At 47.5% G+C, this 18,897-nt stretch overlaps 6 protein-coding genes across 6 annotated transcripts, besides 7 other annotated features; 3 read left to right on the top strand and 3 right to left on the bottom strand.

Moving 5' to 3' along the window:
* Window positions 1–3,342: 3,342 nt before the first annotated feature.
* PEX2_106920 (DNA binding HTH domain, Psq-type) lies at window positions 3,343–3,516 on the bottom strand (the record flags this gene model as incomplete). Its single annotated transcript, XM_016747960.1, has 1 exon — window positions 3,343–3,516. The coding sequence occupies one exon, from the start codon at window positions 3,514–3,516 to the stop codon at window positions 3,343–3,345; it is 174 nt and encodes a 57-aa protein (XP_016594171.1).
* A 603-nt stretch (window positions 3,517–4,119) lies between these two features.
* On the top strand, window positions 4,120–6,209 carry PEX2_106910 (putative serine peptidase; the record flags this gene model as incomplete). Its single annotated transcript, XM_016747959.1, has 10 exons — window positions 4,120–4,338; window positions 4,402–4,519; window positions 4,579–4,733; window positions 4,788–4,910; window positions 4,964–5,133; window positions 5,193–5,280; window positions 5,336–5,441; window positions 5,497–5,656; window positions 5,710–5,907; window positions 5,993–6,209. 10 exons carry the CDS (start codon window positions 4,120–4,122, stop codon window positions 6,207–6,209), a joined length of 1,554 nt encoding a protein of 517 aa, XP_016594170.1.
* A 1,226-nt stretch (window positions 6,210–7,435) lies between these two features.
* Window positions 7,436–8,529, top strand: PEX2_106900 (Glucose-methanol-choline oxidoreductase, N-terminal; the record flags this gene model as incomplete). Its single annotated transcript, XM_016747958.1, has 3 exons — window positions 7,436–7,725; window positions 7,780–7,905; window positions 8,031–8,529. 3 exons carry the CDS (start codon window positions 7,436–7,438, stop codon window positions 8,527–8,529), a joined length of 915 nt encoding a protein of 304 aa, XP_016594169.1.
* Window positions 8,530–8,959: 430 nt separating this feature from the next.
* PEX2_106890 (Peptidase C45, acyl-coenzyme A:6-aminopenicillanic acid acyl-transferase) lies at window positions 8,960–9,988 on the bottom strand (the record flags this gene model as incomplete). Its single annotated transcript, XM_016747957.1, has 3 exons — window positions 8,960–9,646; window positions 9,698–9,843; window positions 9,901–9,988. The coding sequence occupies 3 exons, from the start codon at window positions 9,986–9,988 to the stop codon at window positions 8,960–8,962; spliced, it is 921 nt and encodes a 306-aa protein (XP_016594168.1).
* A 2,539-nt stretch (window positions 9,989–12,527) lies between these two features.
* PEX2_106880 (fungal specific transcription factor domain-containing protein) lies at window positions 12,528–13,997 on the top strand (the record flags this gene model as incomplete). Its single annotated transcript, XM_016747956.1, has 1 exon — window positions 12,528–13,997. The coding sequence occupies one exon, from the start codon at window positions 12,528–12,530 to the stop codon at window positions 13,995–13,997; it is 1,470 nt and encodes a 489-aa protein (XP_016594167.1).
* Window positions 13,998–14,226: 229 nt separating this feature from the next.
* Window positions 14,227–16,112, bottom strand: PEX2_106870 (MDR family MFS transporter; the record flags this gene model as incomplete). The annotated part of the gene is made up of 3 exons (XM_016747955.1): window positions 14,227–14,600; window positions 14,719–15,092; window positions 15,151–16,112. The coding sequence occupies 3 exons, from the start codon at window positions 16,110–16,112 to the stop codon at window positions 14,227–14,229; spliced, it is 1,710 nt and encodes a 569-aa protein (XP_016594166.1).
* A 764-nt stretch (window positions 16,113–16,876) lies between these two features.
* Window positions 16,877–17,122: a sequence feature (Protein overlapping with rRNA (PEX2_106860, KGO51161.1) was converted to a misc_feature.).
* Window positions 17,123–17,171: 49 nt separating this feature from the next.
* Window positions 17,172–17,305: a sequence feature (Protein overlapping with rRNA (PEX2_106860, KGO51161.1) was converted to a misc_feature.).
* Window positions 17,306–17,488: 183 nt separating this feature from the next.
* Window positions 17,489–17,590: a sequence feature (Protein overlapping with rRNA (PEX2_106860, KGO51161.1) was converted to a misc_feature.).
* Window positions 17,591–17,662: 72 nt separating this feature from the next.
* Window positions 17,663–17,841: a sequence feature (Protein overlapping with rRNA (PEX2_106860, KGO51161.1) was converted to a misc_feature.).
* Window positions 17,842–17,887: 46 nt separating this feature from the next.
* Window positions 17,888–18,547: a sequence feature (Protein overlapping with rRNA (PEX2_106860, KGO51161.1) was converted to a misc_feature.).
* A 60-nt stretch (window positions 18,548–18,607) lies between these two features.
* Window positions 18,608–18,737: a sequence feature (Protein overlapping with rRNA (PEX2_106860, KGO51161.1) was converted to a misc_feature.).
* Window positions 18,738–18,801: 64 nt separating this feature from the next.
* Window positions 18,802–18,897: part of a sequence feature (Protein overlapping with rRNA (PEX2_106860, KGO51161.1) was converted to a misc_feature.) that runs on past the window's edge.

The following is an 18,897-nucleotide window of genomic DNA, read 5'->3' as shown; positions in this document are numbered from 1 at the left end:
ATCGATTGATCGTTAGAAATTGGAGACTGATGAATAAATTGATGGAATTCGAGAGAGATGAGAACCTTGTGATGGAGAGAGAATTCGCTCGAGAAAGACCTCATATTTATAGGTAGAATCTAGAGAGGACGGCCTCGGAAATCCTTCCTAGTGTCGCCAGATCAACGATATGATTACCTGTTGAGGCAGGACCCTATTATGTATGCGCTATACAGTACAGCACCTATCATCAATATCACATTGCAGCACCTTGCAAAGTGGCTTCAATATGTAAACAACCACCAGAATCATTTTACCTCTGTGTTGCAGCCTAGATTAGTCTCTATATGAGATAATGAAGTCCCACGTAGCATACGTAGTCGGCCGTACTATATAAATCCTCAGTATTTCATAGTTCTGAATCCAGAGATCTTACACTTTATCATTCTTCTACTTGGTATACATTGTCACTTCCATTCGTTATCATCTTCTAACAAACGTTTCTTTTTTAGTAAATAGGCTGCATATGCGCGGGCGATCTTATTGCTGATCTCTCCATTTTAATTGATAAGATGCGTGAGCCAGGGTCCAAAAGAGTTGTATTTATATGAAAGCTCCTATTAGTGTTCGGTGTTTGAACTTTGGTATGTAGTATAGGCGGCGATCATATCACACTGCTATGCATATGTGGCTAATAAGCGCCTGCACTAGTAAGGCTCCCGTGAGTGACTTATGATATCGAGTATATCTGGATCGCTCATCGAGTCACCTTAGCCTATTAAACAGGTTTATATTCACACAAATGTCGGTATAGCGGGATCTTGCCAGAAGACAAGGAAGGGCATATCAAAAACAACTAGCTAGTGAAACTGATGATTAGGTCATGAGCCTAATGTGCTGGTTGGCCGCTGCAAGGGAAAGTGGGGTGCGTCGTGCGTCAACATTCTACATGTGTTTTTCATTCTTTGTTTTATTTTCCCTGTTTCTCTTCCTTTGGCTATAGTCTATTTGCTTGTTTTTGATTGTGTTGACTAGGATGACTAGGGTCCAAAAGATTTACATCTACCACACATATTGTAGCTACAGTCGGTGGGCCATGTGTACAGTGACCATTTTCTATCGACTAGAAATCAATCCATCCATGAGTCACATAAGTTGCGATATTTAACCCAATGGGTTGCGCAGGAAATCATGGTAGATGTTTTAATTGACAATGGATTGAGCATTAAGTGCACTAAGCTATCTATCAAAAATCAAAGCAATGCAGCGTGGGGTCAGCCAAAGGCACAGAACTGCGCGAGGCCAGTTTTAGAAATGATACTATGGCTTATGCAGCTATGTAACTGTGGCCAGGACCTTAGCGCATTACCCCAAGGATTTGCAGACGATTGGCATCAATGATTCATTGCCTGAGTCCGCATACCGCAGCTGTAGGTGAAAGTCGAAAGGAACATCACCAAGTAAGGTACAACTTCTATTATAACTGTAGCAATGCTACTAAGCAGCTGCTCCAACGACTGAGCTTAAAGATAGGGCATATACTTGTTGGAGGAAATTTAAAGAAGTTGCCCCTCGATCGATTCTTGCTAAATACAGTGCAGCCCAGCTCCCTGATATCCAAATAGTTTATAATCAGGAGTACAGCACATGCAGCCTCGACGGTTTCGGATATCAGGTCGCCAAAGATCTGGACCACTAGGTTCAAGATCACATGGGGGATGACAGAGCTTGTGACCTAATAGGCTGCATGATTGGGGATTACAATGTAGTTACATTAAGTCATTCCCGAGAAGACCAAGGAGTAAATATTCTCGAATTGTGGATTGCCTGCAGCAAGTCTGCCATCCGAATATACGAGATGCTCGGATGCTTGGTAGCTATTTAACACTTTCGTATCCTCTTCGGGATGTTCAAACAGTTGTGACGTAAGCGTTTCAAGAAGCAGCCTGCTGTGATCGAAACAACATGTCTGCGAGGAAAAAGCAGTATGGGAGGGGAGGGACACGTCAGCGGTTCGGGAGGGGTGCAGGATATTCAGGTATGGAATAGTGGCGTTCAGGGCATTCGGGTGAATGGACTGATGAGGCTGAATAGTGGGGCGGCACGAGGGGGTTTCCGAACAAATAAAAATACATTTGAATCTTAGCATTATTGTGACATTAGTGTGTGTTGAGATGTATAAAATACTTATATTATAAAGTATACTGCAAGCCAAAATGAGGTATTGCGCACTAGAATCTAGACACTACCGTAGGCAAGCCGTTCGCGAGCCCAAGCCGCACATCGCGAGTGGAAATACAACGAGACATATATATAAATCATCCTATACCGCCAGATACTACCCCGCCTCTACCTCCAGTTTTCGATTACGATACTCATGGTTATTATACCAACGATTTGGCCTCTTTGTTGGTGGCCTGAGGATAATATACCAAACCCCGAATCTACCGGAATTAGGAGTTAACCACGACTATCAATATCAGTGCTTTTAGGAAGCTGTTCCACAAGTATATACCTAGTAAGTCATGCACCTACAGCACTATATCGATCCTACTGTTTGGTACTGCAGTACCGATAAACAGTACCAAAATTGGTTAGTACTATAAGCGGCCCCTGTAACTTTTTTTTCGAAAAATCGGACCCTCGCAACTAGTCTTCCGCATAACCCATTTTAGGTCGAAGGTCTCGACCCAGAGCCCAACCCAGACCTAAGCCAGACCCAGTGACTGGAGCCCCAGAAACCCCAGTATAGGCCCAGTTCGACCCAGTTTCTACATAAAAGGGGGTCTTGGCAGTCATCAACCAGCTAAATCAGCAGAATTATACACATAATTAGCGTGTTTGCTTAGTTTGTAACCTAATTTGGGGCCCCAGACCCATTACTGGGTCGAAGGATTCGACCCAAAACTCCTGGGGCTACTATGTAGGGCCAGGAAGAAAGAAGGGAGAGAGTTGATTCCACGAGAAGCAAACTGCCTGGCTATCTACTAGCAACTGAGGGGTTAATGCCTGAGGCATCAGTTGCGGCCTAAGGCCATCACAACAAACACCCCATCCAGTCTGGGTTTTACTGGGTTGTGCGGAGCGGGGCCCTAGGATACCCCTTTGGTACCTGCAGGCGCCCGTATAGGCCAGTATATAGTTACCACATACCCTATTCTAATCAGAAATATGCGATCCCTTCTGAATCACAAGGGCTATTACAAAGCGGTATACCTAGCTCTCGCCGACTACCCGGTCTTTTGGTAGGCGATTGGCGGTACGTTGAACTGTTTTCAGGGTAGGAGGGGTATATACATTAAATAGAGAAATGGCCTAGGATTTCAATGCCCGCTCTTAAATAGGGTTAATGCCTTCTTTTAACTACTCCGTAGTAAAAGTGGAATTAGCCTTACGCCCGTTAATGCGATAGCGAAGCCGACCGTACGGAACCCCGAATTCCCGCGCTAACCTAGCAATATTGGGCTTACCACTTTGACGGCAGGCTACGATAGCACTGAGGATTTGAATCTTGATATTTTCGATTGCCTTTAACATCGTTGGGAGGAACAAAATATGTAGAAAAGTGATGGGGAGGGTGAAAATTGTGAAGCCCAGCAACATCTACTTCTCGTATGATTATAGCTAGTGGCCTTCGCCCGCCCCACTCCTCTTTAATGAAGCACTGCTAGCACTTATCAGGAACCAGTCATAAGCCTGGATCGTGACCAGGTTATCAGCTGTTATTAAGTCATTTCGGACCTCCGACGGAAATGAAGCACAAATCTCATAATTTCGCTCTGAAGAGTAACTAGCGTTGCACTTCCCCTCTTATAGAGCTTACATACGGGATAAAAGTGCCGCTACTTTGAGTAGCGAAGCATTCCCCCCAAAGCTTGTGTGAATAATTTCGCGGTTCTTAATCTCGGACTCCGAATTTCCGCCAGTAGTACGGAATAGCTTCTCGCAGCTAAGACTAGTGTAGTCTGACGTGACGTTGAATAAATAGTAGAAAGTCTCAATCATTCCCAGCTTCAGACGAGTCGCTATCATTTTGTCTTTTGTTGTTACCATTAACTTGGCGCCAAAAACTCCTACAGTGGTAGTCTTTGGAGTCGGGGATTAAAGCCTCTAGTAGCTCTTTATTTCCTATAACTAGCCATGTACGCTTTTGGTTTGACTGCCTTGTCTCTACTCTGGGCTTGTGGTGCTCAAGCAGCTGGGCGTCGACCTGTTCCACCTCCCGCTATAGCAGAGGCAACGGCTACCTATGGTACTTCCTTTTTCGAGCAACTCATCGACCACAAAGACCCGAGCCTGGGAACCTTTTCTCAGCAGTACTGGTGGAGCGATGAGTGGTGGACGGGAGAGGGCTCACCGGTATCTATATTTCACATCGAAAAGCCTAATCAACAAGCCCTCTGACTATTTCACAATAACTAGGTTGTGCTTTTTACCCCTGGTGAAGAGGCAGCTGCCGAGTATACCGGCTATCTGACAAATAGGACTCTTACTGGTCTTTTTGCCGAGGAAATTCATGGCGCAGTGATTCTTCTTGAGCGTATGTCTTATCTGGTAACCAATTTAGTTTGAACCGAGACTAATTTATTCCATATATAGACAGATATTGGGGCAACTCAACTCCATACACTGATTTGACAACAGAAAACTTGCAGTATTTAACTCTAGAAAATTCCATTGCCGATCTCGTCTACTTTGCTGAGAATGTGGATCTTCCTTTTGATACAAACCACAGCAACAATGCCCAAAATGCCGTATGTATACTAACGCCCTATCATTATATTTTGATCTAAAATCGTGGATTCTAGCCTTGGGTCTTGAGTGGAGGATCTTATAGTGGAGCTCTGACTGCCTGGACCGAGTCAGTCTCCCCTGGTACTTTCTGGGCATACCACTCCACCAGTGCTCCCGTGGAAGCAATTTATGACTACGTGAGTTTTTTCAAATATCAAATTAAGAAATCAATCACTCATATTATATTCAGTGGGGATACTTTGTTCCCGTTCAGGAGGGAATGGCAAAGAACTGCAGTAGGGATGTCGAGAGAGTGATAAAACACATCGACGAAGTCTACGAGTCCGGAAATGAGAAAAAGATTCAGAAGCTGAAGGACATGTTCGGACTCGGCGATTTGGAGTTTGATGATTTTGCAAGGTACGAGAACACCTTCCTCCATTGAAGGATCTAAACTAACCTACACTTGCAATGATTAGTGCCTTGGAAAATGGACCTTGGTTGTGGCAGTCTAACGACTTCTACACTGGATATTCCTCCTTCTTTGAGTTCTGTGACTATGTTGAGGTGATTTTTCACTGGCCTTGAGAGCTTCGAAACGGAAACTGACCCTGATAATTAGAATGTTGAGGCGGGTGCGAAGAAGGTCCCAGGGCATGATGGAGTTGGCCTTGAAAAGGCACTTGCGGGATATGCCAAGTGGTTCAAAGAGGTTTATTTCCCTGGATGTGAGTCACAGAAAGAATCCTTAAATTTCTATGCATCCCTAACATGGATCTCCAGCGTGTACCGGGTACGGCTACTGGACCGACGACAACACCACTGCTTGCTACGACACGTACAACGCCTCAAGCCCCCTCTTTACCGATACATCAATGAACAACGCCATTGATCGACAGTGGAACTGGCTTCTTTGCAATGAGCCTTTCTTCTACTGGCAAGAGTAAGAATATGCACGACTGTGAAGTGTTGTTATTTTCTAACGGATGTATCTAGTGGCGCTCCATCTGGCACTCCCTCAATCGTCTCACGGACTGTAAATGCCGCTTATTGGCAGCGACAATGTTCCCTCTTCTTCCCTGAGACCAATGGCTACACCTACGCTAGTGCAAAGGGCAAGACTGCAGCTGAAGTCAATGAATACACCAAGGGTTGGGATTTAACCGACACTACGCGATTGATTTGGGCGAACGGGTAAGTGATTATCTCCTCTCCCTGATATTTTCCCTTTGGATCTCAATTATAGGAAAATTGATAGCCATATTAACAATCTTGCTAGACAATTCGATCCCTGGAGAGAATCAGGAGTTTCATCTAGCTTGCGCCCCGGTGGACCTCTCGAATCCCGGCCTTCGGCGCCTTTGAATATCATTCCCGGTGGCTTCCATTGTTCTGACCTCATTCTTAAGAATGGTGCAGTCAATTCGGGTGTCCAAAAAGTCATTGATGCTGAGGTTGCACAGATTAAGACTTGGGTGGCCGAGTATTACAAATAAAAGGCTGCAGTCATGCGAGGCAATTGATCAACCAATCAATCAAAGCTCTATTCATCTGTTAGAGCCTATCTGGTTTTATAATGGTTATATAAATTTCTTCTTCCAGTTGAAGCAAGAACACGTGTCCCGTACGCCTGATCATGCTCTGGTACATAAAATGAGACTGGTTCTTGATTTTTTGAGGGAACCTGCCCATACAAGACAAATAAGCCAAATCGTAAGCCCAACAGTAAAATCAAAAATGCGTAAAAGGAGCTATACAGATAGTAGCAATGCAGTATATACAAACTTAAACGCATGGATGCACGCTCTAAAGTCCTCTTTTGTCGCGCTCTATATGAGCACCTCTGAATCAAAACATTACCTGATAAGCAAGACAAAAAAAAGAATGAGATGTTTGCACATCAAATAACTGAGGAAGAAGGGCCCTGAAGCTTGAACGTATTATCACATTACCACCCCTAGGTGGATAATTGTCACTCCGTTCTCACCTCTCTTACCCCAATCTCTAAACTCCTCACCCATATCACCAACTCACCTTGGAGTGCTGCATCCGGGGTGAGGGCATATTTAGCATTGACCGTGCAGAATACGTAGTTTAAGTATGGTGAGCGGACGGGAAGCCCTGTTTTCCACAGGCTTGGGTCGTATGTATCGTGTTACATATAAAGTAGTATTATAAACCACAATGACATGCATGACAAGGTTTGTGCGCTATGGATAGAATGAGGGTGAGGCTCGCCGCGGGTCTCCCAGGTTCAGCTAAGTGGGTTCAAATTGAAACAGCAACACCCACAGAGTTGCACATTGAGTTAGGTATAGAATTGATCCAAGCGTGCGATCAAGAGACTATGGCGTGGCATTGACATTGTTGATTTCTGTTTTTCTTAATGGCCTCTCCCCGTGTAGTAACCTTTCGGCTGGAGTTCACTGCGATACTCAACATACTTCCTCTGATTCAAACCTTTCAAGTGCCCCGTGAAGTAAAAGTTTAAGTAAAATGATCTGCCAAGTCGTGGATATAAGCCGGAGTAATGGACATCCGTTGCGTATCCTATTATGGAAGTCAGATGAGATACAAGAATAGACCAACGCAGTATTGAAAGGGTTATCACCACTCCGCCCCAATAAGAAATACAAGGCTTTCCATTCGAAGGGAATGAGATGTTTGTACAATTGAGGAATTACTGAGCAACTCTAGCTTTCAAATAAAGCCCACAGTGACCATGAGCACCAAAGCCATTGCTGGTCAAATATTTGACTACATTGTGTGTGGGGGAGGAACTTCCGGCTGTCTCATTGCAGCAAAACTTGCCTCCGTTCCAAAAATCTCCGTGCTTCTTGTAGAAGCAGGCAGAGATTCAGGCATTCTGCCGGACGTTCTTGTGCCAGGTAAATATGTCAAGCAGTTACAGGAAGACAAAAACGGACTATGGGAGTTGGAGACAATACCACAAGCATACTTAGGTGGTAGAAAGCTGGTGTTTCTAAGAGGCAAGCAGCTTAGGAGTAGTTCGTGAGTATTTCTCCATCGACAGGACATGGCGATGAAGCTAACAACTCAATCTAGGGCTGTCAACTATATGGCACTTGCTAGAGGCCCGGCGACTGACTATGATGAATGGGCTAGGATTTTTGGCGAGGATGGGTGGAAGTGGGATAATCTTGCAGTGATCTCATTTACCTACTCGATGGGGTATGGAGTATGGCCATCAATCCAAAATGTTCCTATCTCTCCTCAGCTCTGGTGACAATTACGTACCTTGAAGTGTATCATAATATTTAAGGATCCAGGTAACTTCAAAAGAACTGACCAGCAAGGAGCTTGAAATTTGATTCTACATTTCCTACCCTCCCTCACTACCTCACATACGCGATACTCAACATGTCCGCAGTCACCGGATACGACTATCCAGGCTATGAGCAGCTCGGAAGTATTTCCAATATCTCGGCCGCTGTGTCAATACCCGCTGGTACTCGCATTGTCGCCACCTCTGGCCAAATTGCTGATAACCACGACCCCATGTGGGGAACTCACGCCGAGAAATTTGAAAAGTCGATGATCAACATCGAGCGCTCTTTGGCCGTGGCGTCTCCTCACATCACTGATGCCAGAAAACTATGGGAGGGCATCTTCTATATCACTTCGTTCCATGTTGGCATTTTGTCAAAGGAGGAACAGTTGCAGATCGCCGAAATTGCCAGAAGATACTTGGGGAAGAATAAGCCAGCATGGGCGGCTATCTGTGTAAATGGCCTGTTTCCACCGGAGGCATTGGTGGAGTCTCAGGTCCAGGCAGCTTATTGGGATAGGAAATGATCGTGTGTTCTAGTTTTAGTTTTTACCTGTGGTCGAGATTTGTTACTTTTGATTCTTGCGGTGGAATACATCATGGCTACCAGTTGCCGTGGAAATTTAACATTCTATGACAAACCTTTTAGACAATTCTTGATACAGAATGTTTGCCGTGTCAAAGCCTTCCTATAATTACCAATTTTCACTGTGATATGCATTTGAACAAGGAGAACTCCATACGCAATTACATAACATCGAAGCCAGATGGCTATACCTTCCTAGTGTCATAACCCACATACACCCGCTATCAGGACAAATTTTTTATTTGGAAATTATTGTCTTCTCCATATGCAAGGACTGCTTTATCTTGATAAAATAGTATAAAATGATGAAGTCCGAAGAACAAGCTGGCTTTCTAGTGTGATCCGCACGAGCCAACCAAATCCCAGAGGTATCATTTAAAATCCAATTCTATTATCTCTTCAGCTTGACAGGGTCTTCCGAGGTACACAGTTGCTGTGGCGCCTTGGAGGTCCATGACAATGCTAAACAATGTAGCATCCATCCCCAGAGGACCTTTCTTGAAACGACAAATCGAACACGGAAATCCATCATGGTCATCCAACATGTGTGCGATATCAATCGCCTCCGGTACTCGACCCGTAGACGAACCATATTCCAAAGACAATTGCTGGATTCGCTCCTGTCGGAAAGGCGAATCAGCCAACCAGCCAGAATCCGCAACGCCGTCGTGCGCCAACAGCAAGTGATTTGCGTGAAAAATCCAATTCCGCTCGTTCATATCAATGCACTGCATTGTTTTGGCTGTTGATTCCAGTCCGATGCCTTTCCCTTTGTCAGCGATCAGGATATGCGCTGACGCAGCTATTCCGACCTCTTCTAGCTGCCGAACAGCAGCATCGGCCGATGAGCTTTCCAATACCGATCGAAGAGCTAGATGCACCGGAAGACGTGAAGAGTCGCACCCTAGAACTTTGAGTGCATTCAGACAGACACCGACACCAAGCTCATTCAATCCTATCTTACCGATGATACCTGCTTCGGTGATCATCTTGATTCGAGGTCCACTGTCGCTGATGATATCCAAGATGAGAAGATTCTGCTTTTGTTCCTCCATCCACTGTGAAAACATTAGAGTTTGATCACATTCAGTCAAGCCACAAACACTTACATCCCAATTCTGAGCCAAGAAGGAGTGTCCATCGGTTTTGCAATACACGCTTGTACACCCGTCGCTGAACATCCCGAAGGCGATTTCGGTACGGATATTGAGAATCAAAATATCGATGAACGGCAATTGAGCGCCATCCGAAATACCTGCATTGTTTCCCACTTGTCAGCGAAATGATCGGCAAAGTACGACCATAAATTTACCTTGCATCTCACTATAGTACTTCGGCCACTTCTGTTCTATTTCCCTCTGCCAATCTTGCGCCATTGTGCGCACAGTGTGCCATTCCATTTTGCAATTATGGACGAACATTTTCTGATAAAATGAAATACTGCGGCCAATCATCTCCTTTGCACCCGCTCCATGTGCCCGTCCGACCTTTTGCGGGTAAGAATGTAATCATAGCGTGCACTAAAGCCAATGAGGGTAGACATCTAACTCACTTTATATGGTGTGTCAAAGCATTGAATCGTTTTCATGTTGAATTTACTTGAAACCACCTGAGCTTTGCTGGTGATGGACTACTAAATTAAAGATGCCGAAAATTGATTTTCCGGCATATTGCCCGAATTTATCTATTAGAAACAAGTGACGGCTCTTCCCAGGGCTATGAACCTCGGCAGCCCCTCTTGGCAACTACAACAGAGTTGAGACCGCAATTTTTATCCGATTTAGGAAGGCCGTTGCGTGTAGAACCCCGCAAGTCCCATCATGGGGGCCCAAGGCCCAACCAACAGTGGGCTATGGGCTATGATGGGCTATCGATGGGGGCCCAGAATAGCCTATTATAGCCCATTAAGGGGGTCTTAGCGCTAACAAACCGGTGCTTCATAATCGCTGTGTTCTGGCCTTCTACCGATTGCATAGAGTCCAAATTTAGACTACATACGTAATTACAATAGCTATATAAGTATATAATCCAACTAGTAGACTTCAGATATCGCGAACAGAATGTTGATATTCGTGTGTCAATTATATATTTTGAGTTGTACTGGGGTACTACCACCTTCTAAGTAAACCTCCGTAATTTAAAACATATCTAACACGTTTTCTCGCGTATATCAACGTGATATATGTTGGAAAATCCAGTACTCGGTACTGACACATCTCATTAAACTGATTCTTCATGATTCTACATCACATTTCTCGTCACATAGTGTATACTAGCCAGAAAGGAAGATAGGATCCCCAGGCAATTAAGAAGATTAGACAGTTTTCAATTCATTTTTTGTACTACAAAGTATCACTTTGTAAAAGATTTAAATCCCAGTTATTACATGCTGTTTAGTGTACTATTTTATAGTATATTATTCAACAATATATAAATGCAACTAACCATGCATTCCGTATCAATTAAAATATTGAAATATTACCCCGATATACAGGCTAGAAACGGGGTTTAAACATAAGGTAATTAATTTTTCAAAATGTTTGCGTTGCTTGGTGCTAATTGGCAAAGCACAACCCATTTGCGGGTTGGGCTAGGTTGGGCTATGGGCTTTGTGGGCTTTGCGGAGGTCTATGTTGTAGTTGCGTGTCCCGAGTGACAAGACGACCAACAACCAAAAAGCATCCATATTTATCGTAATTTAACTGAGGCAGATACAAAAAAAACATACAGTCAGAATTCGCTGGTGGTCACCCCACTACTAACTCACCGGCGTGTGGCTTAAGCTTAGTTAGTTGGGTGTCGCTTGTGTGAGAAATGGGCGAGCGCCGCTTTACGGTCGCGCGAATGATCATTTTAGTTAGAGTTATATGCATATATTTATTAATCGTACATAGTCGTAGCCGTCTACTGTGTCAAAAGTACCTTCTTTGTTATTGGCTGCTTACGGCAGTTGCGCTATCTCGGGACGTGATTGGAATGAATAATGCTAGAGTAATCTCATTCCCTCTTCACCCACCACGCAACGTCAATAGTTAGTTATTGATGGAAAAGATACACTATGCCACACAAGAAACCATGGTCTCTAATTATAGCCTAGAAAGGGCCATTCCTTAGGCTGACAGTTATCCTTTCCCACCGCTTCCACGACATTACACATTCCCATCTCCATCTCCGTCTCATCTACCATGTCTGTTCCACATGTTGCACCGTTGCATGACGCCTACGGGCAACCCAAACGGAGAAAGGTGCGCAAAGGCACCCACAGTTGCTGGGAATGCAAGCGCCGGAAGATGAAATGTAGATTCGATCCGCGCATTGCGAGTACCTCCTGCAACGGCTGTCGACGACGCGGCTCCCCCTGTATTAGCCAGGAATTTCCCGAGGACGTTGAAAACGTTCTCATGAGCATTGGAACCACTAGTGGTGATGGCACTTCCTTTGACGGCAGAACTCGCCCTGCCACACCCAGTGCAAGGACGGACCGTAGTCTCACACCCGTGTCAACGATCATGGAGACTTCACCACACAATAAATCTCCTGAGTTCCGCCTGTTCCCATTTTTCTTTCCAATATTCTATGATTGTTACTGACAGCTTTCCAGCAATATCTCCCGACTACTAGGAATGATACCTCACAACGTAGATATGAGAGGCTATCTCAGTTCCTATATGAATTACTTCCGTCGCGCGCAGATATTGAGAGTATCTGTGAATCCAGTGGCCACTCTTCCATTCTCTCCCACGAATTGTTGACGACGCCATACACCACCCTCTACCAGAACGGCCTTCAAACGCCCGAGAGTTTACTGATGACCCCGCAACCAAATATGCATCCTGTTTTGATCGTGAGGCACATGCTCCAGCTCGCCCTTTTCCTACAGCATCTTTCCCCAATCTTCACAAGGAGATCAAAGGCCTGTCAAAACCACCCCGCGTCCTCATGGAACGCTTGGCAGATGTTGCCCACTACCACGTCACAACAAACGAGGCACTAATTGGCAGCATCGAGAGCCTCGAGTGCATCATGCTCGAGAGCGTATACCAGGTGAACATTGGGAACCTTCGACGAAGTTGGGTCGCGGGGCGCAGAGCAATGAGTCTCGCCCAGTTAATGGGGTTTCATCGACCAGATAACCAGACCCCATACCAGGCGCTCGACCCTAAAACGAAATACGACACACGGATCATGTGGCTCCGTATCATCATGCTCGACCGCCAGCTCTGCCTCCTTCTTGGTCTGCCCGAAGGCTGCATCGACCATAGCATAGCCTCGGAGACACACATCGCTAATGACTGCCCCATGGGACGTCTCGAGCAGCTGCACTGTGTCGCCATGTCCCGAATTCTCGAACGGAACGCGTCAAAGCCGAGCGGGCGAGACCTCGCTACCACTCGCGCCATCGACCTCGAGGTGCAGAAAGCCGCGGGCAGCCTCCCGAGCAAGTGGTGGCTAGCCCCCAAACTTGACAGTGCCTCCACCGACCTGCAAGCCGTGTTCTGGAACATGCGGCGCTTTGTCCTGCAGATCTCTCACTACAATCTTCTCAACCACCTGCATTTGCCGTACATGCTGCGACCCTCGTCCGCGGAGAACAGAAACGAATATTCGCGGCTCACGTGCGTCACAGCGTCACGGGAGGTTCTCTCGCGATACAACTCGCTCCGCAGCTTCAACCGCATCGCCTACAGCTGTCGAACAGTCGACTTTCTCGCGCTCATGGCAGCCATGGCCCTCCTTCTGGCACACTTGGATGGCCATCGCGACGGGGCGGAAAATCTCCTCGCGAACCAGTATTTGAGCGATCGCGGGGTGATTGAACAGATGCAGGAACACATGAGCGAGATCAACCGGCTAAATTCGGACGAATTAAGCGCGCAAAGTGCTGATTTGCTAAAGGCGTTGTTGGCGATTGACCTGGAGAAAGGGCATGGGCGGGTGAGTGTGCGGGGGGCGGGCAGTGAGGATATCTTGCCGCAGGATGGGATGGGCTCGGAGGAAGAGAGTGCGGTGCGGGTGCATATTCCGTATTTTGGAATTATCCGGATTACACGCGAGAAACAGCAAACTGCGATGACGGGAACCAGCAGCAGCAGCAGCTCCGAAGCACAACTCCGCCTCTCCTCCTTGACTCACACCGGTGCTCCCATATCTACTAACAACACTCCCAACCCACTCTCCTTCCCCTTCGCCGACGTAGCTGCTCCCTTTGAATTTACCGCCCCTTTGGCGCACCAACAGCAGCCACAATGCCAGACCACGTTCTACGACCCCGGTGTTTCTCTAACACCATCCCTGCTAATGCAGGGCGTGCACCCCGGGCTCACTGCTGGCAGCGAGGATTGGGCGTTTCAGGGGGTGGATATGGCGTTTTTTGAGAGCGTAATGAGGAATGTTGGGGGCAATGTTTGACCCCTGCCTACGGTTGGGACGGTTGGATGCACTCCCGGCCAATCGATCAACAAAGACCAAGGAATCCAGTATATTGAACAATGTATAGATGTGATATCTTAATCCCATATTTCAGTCTAGGAATGAAAATGTTCGTCTTTTCCTCCACCTGGCCGAAACTCACTCGCCTGTAAGTTAGTCTGCCGTCTGCCATATCAGGTAGCAGCGCTAACCTAACCAACCACTAAGATTAATTCTGCTTCTCCCCATCGACAGTCTCCTCCACCTCCTTATTATCCTCCTCTGCAGCCTCCTCTGTCGCTAGCTTGTCCTTCTTCCCATGATCCGGCAGCCTCTTGAACGGAATAATCAGCGACAAGAAGACCGCAAACGCCGCACACGCCAGCGAAAAAGCAAACACATCCTTAATACCGACCATATACGCGGCGATCACTGCCTTAAGATCCTCACCGCTGAACACGTTCTGGAGTCCGGAGGCGCCTGTGCCCAGGACCAGGGTGGCATCGAGGTGAGCTGCACTGGAGAGAACTGTTTGGAGCATCCGGTTGGCAAAGAGGGATTGCGCGATGGCGACGAAGTAAGCGCCGCTGAGGGTTTGGCACACTGGTTGGTGGGGTTCGGTGTTAGTGCCCATATATACAAGCATACATGAGTAGTTACCCGAGTAGGTGCTTGGATGCGCATTACGTGAATTGTGTAAGGACTGGGAGGAAATACTTACTAACCATGATTCCAGTCGCACTGGAAACGTCTTCAAGCTTCGAGAAGCCCTGCACAGCCGTCATAGGGATCTGGTTGCAGATCCCAACGCCAAATCCAAAGAGCACCTCGGCACCGATGTACATAGCTTTAGAGGAGTCGACGTCCAGGATATAGATAAGGGCCACGCCGGCGGTCAAGATGAGGGCACCGATAAGTTCGTAGGGTTGTGTGTAACGGGTCTTTCCGATGACGCCGCCGCTGACGATGGCTCCAAGGGCGAAGAAGGCGAGGAACGGAAGGATGTTCACGCCGCTTATGATAGCTGATTGGCCGTGGATGGATTGGAAGTAGATAGGAAGGTAGAATAAGACTTGGTAGAGGGCGGCGTAGGAGCTAGAGTGGGTTAGTCATGGGTGGGAGATAGATAGATATATAGCGAGGAGGAACTTACATAAAGCAGAATAGGGCATTACTCCATGTCATACGCAGTTTTAGAATGCTGAAGGGAACCATGGCGCGGTGGCCCTGGAACCATTCAGTAACCCAGAAACCAATGCTGAGGACAATCCACATGACCAAGGTTGCGATGACCGAGCCATCATTCCACGCTTTGGTCTGTCCACCCCATTGCAATGCCAGCGTCAAGCAGAGGAGAGACACGAGTAGTAAGCTGAAGCCTGGGAGATCGAGGGCGAAGATGATCTCCTGCCACGTCGCAGGGACCTTCTTAATGTGCTTGGGGATACGCAAGAATAATAGTAACAGCACGATTATAGGCCCACCAACGGGCAGGTTAATCCAGAAACACCATCTCCAGGTAACTCCGCTCGTGAATGCGCCGCCAATCACCGGTCCCAGAATTGTTGAGACCATGAAGCATGCCATCCAGGTGCCGATGAGAAGCGGATGGTTTCTCGGCGGGGCGACGTAGTTAATGACGATGAGGGTACCTCCGAAGACACCGGAGGCTCCCCAACCTTGAATGGCACGTCCAATGATGACGGACACGCTATTTGGAGCTGCTGCAGCCACAATACTGCCCACCAAGAAGATACCGACGGCGCTGAGATAAACAGACTTCACGTTGAGGTACTTGAACAGCTTCCCCCATAGTGGCGAGGTCGAGGCCGCGAGGATGAACGTCGCGCATCCATACCAGCCCACATCGTTGAGTTTGTGGAAATCGTTGGTGATGCCGGGAACTGCGGTTGCGATGATACCAATCTCTAGGGAGACAAGGATGGTGCTCACGAAGATCGTGAACATGAGGAAGACGAGTCGGACGCCAGTGGCATAGTCGGGAGGGATCTCGTCAAGGTCTTTTTGCTCTTGGGGACCATCGCTAGTCGAGCCGGGCTGGCTTCTGTCCAGCTCGGCTTTGTTGCTGTTCTGGAGGTCTGAGCCGTCTGTCATTATTCAAGTTATTGTATATTCTGCACCACAGCAGCTTGTCAAAGCGTACGGAAGTTGCAACTTGTAGTCTAGAGCTCTCAGAGATGTATGTTGTAGCCACCTCGATGAGAAAATAACTCACGCTAGCAAGCCTACGATTGACACGGTCGAACGAGAGCGAAACATTTCGACCGCCGTGTTTTGTATGTAAATCTTGGCAATGAGCTAGTATTCGACCGTTTGATGACTGATGGGCCGGTCGAACCTTGGAATCAAACACTATATCGCCAAGATATGTCGCAGCATTCGTCCATCGTATGCCGCTATACGAGGGCTGAGAAAACGGTACCACTAGTTGATAATAACATTAATCATGTTCCTTATATGGTAGTATTTCTGCGTTATATTGTGGGCCAGCCATTGCAGGCCGTATTATAACAACGGGTACCAAAGATGATGAGTTCTAGGAGCGGGATGGTATGCTCTAGGTCGCTCAGATCTCCAACGGTGCAGAGGGAAATGAGGGCGTGCGCCGTTGTCTAGAGGGCTCCGTTCGTGTTGAGCGATTGGGGGGGCAAGAGAGACCCCTAAGGCTCACGATTATGAAGACAGAACTCATTTCATCGACACTTTGACGTTCATCGAGGATGACCGCATGAAATATACACTTAGAGAGATAGAGATCGATCGATGTCAAAGCCACAGGTGTCAACTTCAAAGACATTTTAGCGGCTATAAGCCTAGTCGAAGTCTCCCTCATTGGCTAAAAACCTAGCGATATCGTCATGACCACTAGTAGTGCAGCAGCCTCACGCTTCAAACCCGGTGACTGGATGACGCTTCTCTCGGAGGGCATGCATGCCACTAAGCTCCGCATCGATCTCTGTCTTGCCGTGCATATCCCTGACTCCATGTCTTTCGAAGAAGCTGCCGCCCTACCTATGGTCCATCCCACCGTCTACCACGCGCTTGTCAATGTTGCCAAACTGCGCCCCGGCCAATCGGTCGTCGTCCAGGCTGCCGTTGCTAGTGTAGGTCAAGCCACTGCGCTCACCTAGTGGTCCATGCGACCGTTGGTAGCGAATAAGCGCCCTCCTGATGGAGAAGTATAACGTGCTAGAAGCGCATATCTTCCACTCCTGCGACACTAGCTTTTGCAAACCTATCAAGCGGATTATGGTTGGCCACGACCTTGACTGTGTGCTCAACTCGAGGTTGAGCGAATTGCTTTGCCCGGGTCGGGCGATAGCGGGTGATTCTTCAACCCCGCACTGACCCTCTCATCTGCTACAGTAAGACATGAGTGGGACTCAGCCACGCATCTATCTGATAATGCATTTGTGAGACCTAGGATGAATCCTGGTGAACACAACCAGGAAATAAAAAACATACAACAGTGAGGATTCGCTGGTGGTCACCCACCCAACTACTAACTCACCGGCGTGTGGCTTAAGTACGGCTGAGCGGACGGGAAGCCCTGTTTTCCACACCCTATGGTCGTATGTGTTAGATCGTAACTCAGAAGCTAATATAATCACGGCGAGATGACGGTGTGAGTGCTATCGATAAAGTGAGAATGAACGCAGGAACCGGGTGACAATCCTCCGAGAAGACCGCACAGGCCAGGGAGGCGAGATAACGTGGACTCTTCAAGGTGGAACAACAATCCCCCGAAAGTCAATTGGAGAATTTATCACGGTAAACAAGTCAAAAGTTCAGTCGTATCTCATCTACTGTACTTACCTACCCCGTAAGCATAAGTTGCAATTGGGTTTCCCCAACCGCCGACAACGTAGAACGAGAAGTTGAAGTGAACCGTGGAGCCATTCCCCTACAAGAAACCCAGGGGTTCCAATCAACCATGAAGAACTTCATCGGAGCCACGCTGGTGACAGCTGCTGTTACAGCTACCGCGAGTAGAACCTCTGCGCCTGCGCCGGGCCCAACGGGATCTAGCTATGCATCTGGTTTTGACATGACCGCGAGCTGGGCCAATCTCAGCCCCTACAAGGACGCAGATAGCTTCGGCCTTCCTAGTGGTGTGCCGCAGGGGTGTGAACTGTCCCAGGTACATGTTCTACATCGCCATGCGCAGCGATTCCCCACGGATTACCCGTTGGACGGCGAGGGAATGACCGACTTCGCAGCCAAGTTGACCAATTACAGCAAGGCCCACCCAAACAAGACCGTGGCACTCGGTCCTTTGAAGTTCCTGAACAACTGGGACTATGTTATTGGCCAGGACATTCTTATGGAGAATGGTGCTGCTACTGAGGCTACATCCGGTGCCAACTTTTGGATCAAGTACGGAAGACTGTTGTACCGTGCTGGACGTGAGAATGCGGCTGCTTGGAGCTCATCTCTTAACGTCTACGCCAATGGCACAGACCGCCCGACTCCGGTGTTTCGCACTACCTCCCAGGCACGTATTTTGGAAAGCGCACGTTGGTGGCTCAGTGAGTTCAACTTTCATTTCAGTCATCAGTCCCGGGTAACCAGCTAAACTCTTCTACTAGGCGGCTTCTTTGGCAATAGTGGAGCCAACAGCTCTTACGACCAGTATAATCTCGTCGTGATTCCCGAGCAGGCTGATTTCAACAACACTCTTGCCTCCTATGAAACGTGCACGTTTGATTATTCCGAGGGGTGAGCAAAATTCCTCCAACAAGGAATGCCTAATGAAATGAAACCGGATTAACAAAAATCGCAGTGACAACGCTGCTGAGGTCTTCATTTCTCGATACACAAAGCATGCTCGCACCCGTCTGTCCGCTTACTTCCCTCGAGACTTCAACCTGACCAGCAT

Source organism: Penicillium expansum, assembly GCF_000769745.1.
Source record: "Penicillium expansum strain MD-8 chromosome Unknown contig369, whole genome shotgun sequence".
Taxonomy (NCBI): Eukaryota; Fungi; Ascomycota; class Eurotiomycetes; order Eurotiales; family Aspergillaceae; genus Penicillium; species Penicillium expansum.
The sequence above is the reverse complement of the archived record's forward strand: the minus strand, read 5'-3'. Positions and strand labels throughout refer to the sequence as shown.